At 28.3% G+C, this 3,811-nt stretch overlaps 1 protein-coding gene across 1 annotated transcript; it reads left to right on the top strand.

Annotated features, from left to right (window-relative positions):
- Positions 1 to 761: 761 nt before the first annotated feature.
- Positions 762 to 3,552, top strand: LOC107024438 (protein CHLORORESPIRATORY REDUCTION 6, chloroplastic). Its single transcript, XM_015225422.2, has 4 exons — positions 762 to 1,044; positions 1,946 to 2,077; positions 2,509 to 2,717; positions 3,192 to 3,552. Exons 1-4 carry the CDS (start codon positions 840 to 842, stop codon positions 3,396 to 3,398), a joined length of 753 nt encoding a protein of 250 aa, XP_015080908.1. The 5' UTR covers positions 762 to 839; the 3' UTR covers positions 3,399 to 3,552.
- Positions 3,553 to 3,811: the final 259 nt, after the last annotated feature.

Here is a 3,811-nt window from a genome sequence, read left to right as displayed (position 1 = left end):
GTTGAAAAACATTTGCTTACTCGGGCAATAATTATATGAATTGTTAACATAGAATCAAGTCGATAATTTTGTATACCCCTGTTTTACTATTCTTGTTCTAATGCTTGAAAATCTAAGAAGAAACAGAAAAAGAATTTACAATTCATTTTCTCAACACTTTTGACTATTGATTCATATTTCTTTTATAGAGTATTACTCCACTTATCAAAATTTAAAGAAATGAGTGTAAAAGGAGTTAAAAGAATAAAATAATGTGAATATTAGCATAGAAACGGTGAGAAAATAAAACAATTCTTCTTGATTTATTCTATTTAGATGGGGTTAATGAAAATTAAATAATAGTATTTTTTTAAAAATATATTCTATCATAAATAATTAATTTTTTTCTAAAAAAAATTAACTCATAATTTATTATTGATTAAGATTGAGGCCCCCTAAAGTTGGGTGTGGATTACATACACGATTTCTTTCATTTTTGCTCTAGCAAAAAGTGAGAGATGTCTTACCTCACCAAAAAAGGGAGTTTACCCAGATCATCTTCTTAGCCCAGATCTGTCGAGCCTCAATGAACCAATGCCTTATTCAAATAGGCATAGGAGCCGGCCCTGGTTATTTTTCAAATTGGTCCAGAAACTAGCCAACCCATAAATATTTACAATTTTGCCCTCCATTTATGATATGGGGTGGGGTGGGGGTGGGGTGGGGACACTTTCAAAATAGCCAAAATATGGGTATAAGCAATTTTAAACACAAGGCTAGGATAAAAAGGTGATAAATTAAAAAGAAGAAATAACCATATTTTCAACTATCCAAAAAAAAAAATCATTTCTTGTTTATCCATGGCTTCAACAAGACCATTACACACACTTTCTTCTACACTTAAACAAACAATTCCTTCTTTGGTTCCATTGATTAATAATTCACACAAATCCAATTCAATTTCTTTCACTTTCTCTTCTTCTTCTTCTTTGAGACAAGTTGCTACCTTTGTATCATTTAATCCTTCTGGAAATTTCGACCTCTCCCTTTATGATGATCAAGAAAGTAAGCACATACTATACTTTTCATTTACATACATATCGCACTCGAAATTTGAAGTTTTTAGGTTCTGAACTTAATACATTCTATACTTACATTTACATACGTGTTACAATTGAGATTTCGAATTTTTAAATTTTGTATTTGTCATTTATTATAAAGTTCGCGATTAAATATTTAATAAATTTTCTAATATAAATATAAAGTTTAAGTAAAAGCTAATACCCCTTGCCTTTTGGTGTTATTGACATAACAAATGTTGTTTCTCATATATCTTTTTAAAATTTTCAATTGAATTTTGTCCATATGTTATTATTTTGAAAGGATAAGGTTAGCTTATAGTTGGTTAGTTCATTGATTCAATTTCTACTGAATGTATGATTATGTTTTTTTTTTCCTATTATATTATATATTGATAATGGACAAGTACCTTCTCAATTTATGTTCGAAATTTTAGAGACATATTTATATTATATAAAGGTCCTATTATCCCCTGAACTTATTTTATGAACAATTTTCTACCCCTTTTTGGCCTACGTGGCACTATGTTGTGGGCCCAACGTTGGTTGACTTTTTTTTTTCAAACTAGTGCCACGTAGGGCGAAAAGGGATAGAAAATTACGTATAAAATAAGTTAGAGGGTAATAGGACCTTAGTATAGTATAAGTTTATCTTTGTCATTTCGAATATAGATTGAGAAAGCACTTATGTATTTTCCCAATTAAATATGTCGTTCCTAGTCTATTTCTTTTATTTCTTTCATGTTTTCATGTTCTCAATTGATCAATATCCATAGACCATATGTTATTGTTTTGAAAGGATAAAATTAGCTCATAATTGGCCAATTTATTGTTTCTATAAATTCAATAATTATAAATTTTAAATGTCGACTCCAATTTCGTAACAGATATAGAAGTAGCACCACCACCAATGCCACCATCAGAAGGTAGATATGAAGTTGTAATAGATAATGATATTATTCAACGTCTTGATTTATCCCCATTTCAGAATGCCACTGGAATTTCATCACCCTTATCTGGTAAGCATCTCAGTAATTATTCGTTTTAGTTTATGTTATATAATTAAAATTTTGAGAGTTAATTAAAAAAAAATTTATGCATGCCTGTTAAATATTTAATAATATTATAATCTATAGTAGTTTTAAAGTAATTTTCAAATAATAATTAACATATAATTACAAGTATATCCAGTGCAATCTTAATGATTTTTTTTATCTAATTAAATAATTTAACACAAAATCTTATCATATCTTCGCACAAATAGCCGAATAAATTTACTGATTATTTTTCTAAAGTGATATACATTGATTATACATAAGTATACATTGATTATACACATGTTGGCTATTTTTAATTTAATCAGTCGAATGAACAACTATTTTGTTTAATTAATTTTGTCATTATTAACATTGTCTATGATTTTAATAATGTTTCAAAAAAAATGTGACAGCCAAGCCAAAAGAATTTATGGAAAGAACAATTGGATTTACAATAAATTACAAAAGGGAAGACAAATATGATCTAAGGGAATTATCAGAATTTCCAGATATAAGACTATGGTTTGTTAGATTAGATGCTACTTATCCATGGTTACCAATTTTATTGGATTGGAGAGCTGGAGAACTTGCACGTTATGCAGCAATGTTGGTACCCCATCAGGTATATAATTCTTTAATTACGTCGATAGTGTAAAAGAATTTTTATATAATTACTGTATATTAAGTTTTTTTTACAGTCGATATTAAATTCTTGACTAAACCAAACAAAGTAGGGCAACTAGTGCACTAAGTTTACATTATCATTGGACAGCGGCAGAATTAGAATTTTAATTTCCGGAAATGTAAAATATAGAGAGAGGTCAAAAGGATTCGGTATATATCTAGTTTATATACATTACGTAAATAGATTATTTTTTTTGTTCCTTCTGTATATACGTTGTCTTTTTTATTTCTTTGTGTTTACTGTTTAATATTGTAAATCTTCTTAGTTAAACTTCTGACTCCACTATTGCTTTCTACACATGACATTCTAATCACATGACAATAATTCTGCCAAAGAAACTTTCGACCAATTTAACTATTTTAAGTTCAATATTTTGTTTTATTTTTTGACATTTTTTCTTTGTATTGACAGATGAGTATGAAAATGGGAGTTGTATTTAATCCAGAGGCATTGGAATTGTTTGTGATGAATAAGGTGTTTGTAGTGTATTCTTGGTTAAAGCAAAATGAGATTTCAATGCCAAGGCTCAAGACAAAAGACATGGCAAGAATGCTTGGTTTTGGGATTGGTGATGAACTTTTTGACTTGATTGATAAAAATCAAATTGATCCTTCATAAAATTTGAATTAACTTTTTCACTAAATATTTTGTAATTGTTGAATATAAAATGCTTTTTTTGTCTAGTATATTAGTTGTATTAATTAAATTCAATCTGGTTTGGATTGACACATGACTTATCTTAAAATTATGTTATTATACGAATTCCATGTTATTTTTCCTTTTTCCCTTTGGATATTTTTCAATAATAAACAACAATAACAATGACATAGTCAGTGAAATTTTATCAGTAAACCCTATCCTACCTCGTGAAGGTAAAAAGATTCTTTCTCAAGGATTCCATTACCTAAAGTAACAAAAGGTCCAACAATTTAATGTTTGTGCCCAGCCCAAAAATGAACTGAGATGAAAGCCCTATTTTTGTTCCTTAGAGATTTTATTTAAGAAAAACTACCTAATTAGATAAACATTCC

Source organism: Solanum pennellii, chromosome 7 (genome assembly GCF_001406875.1).
Source record: "Solanum pennellii chromosome 7, SPENNV200".
NCBI lineage: Eukaryota > Viridiplantae > Streptophyta > Magnoliopsida > Solanales > Solanaceae > Solanum > Solanum pennellii.
Note: the sequence above shows the minus strand (reverse complement) of the source record. Positions and strands in the feature narration are given on the sequence as shown.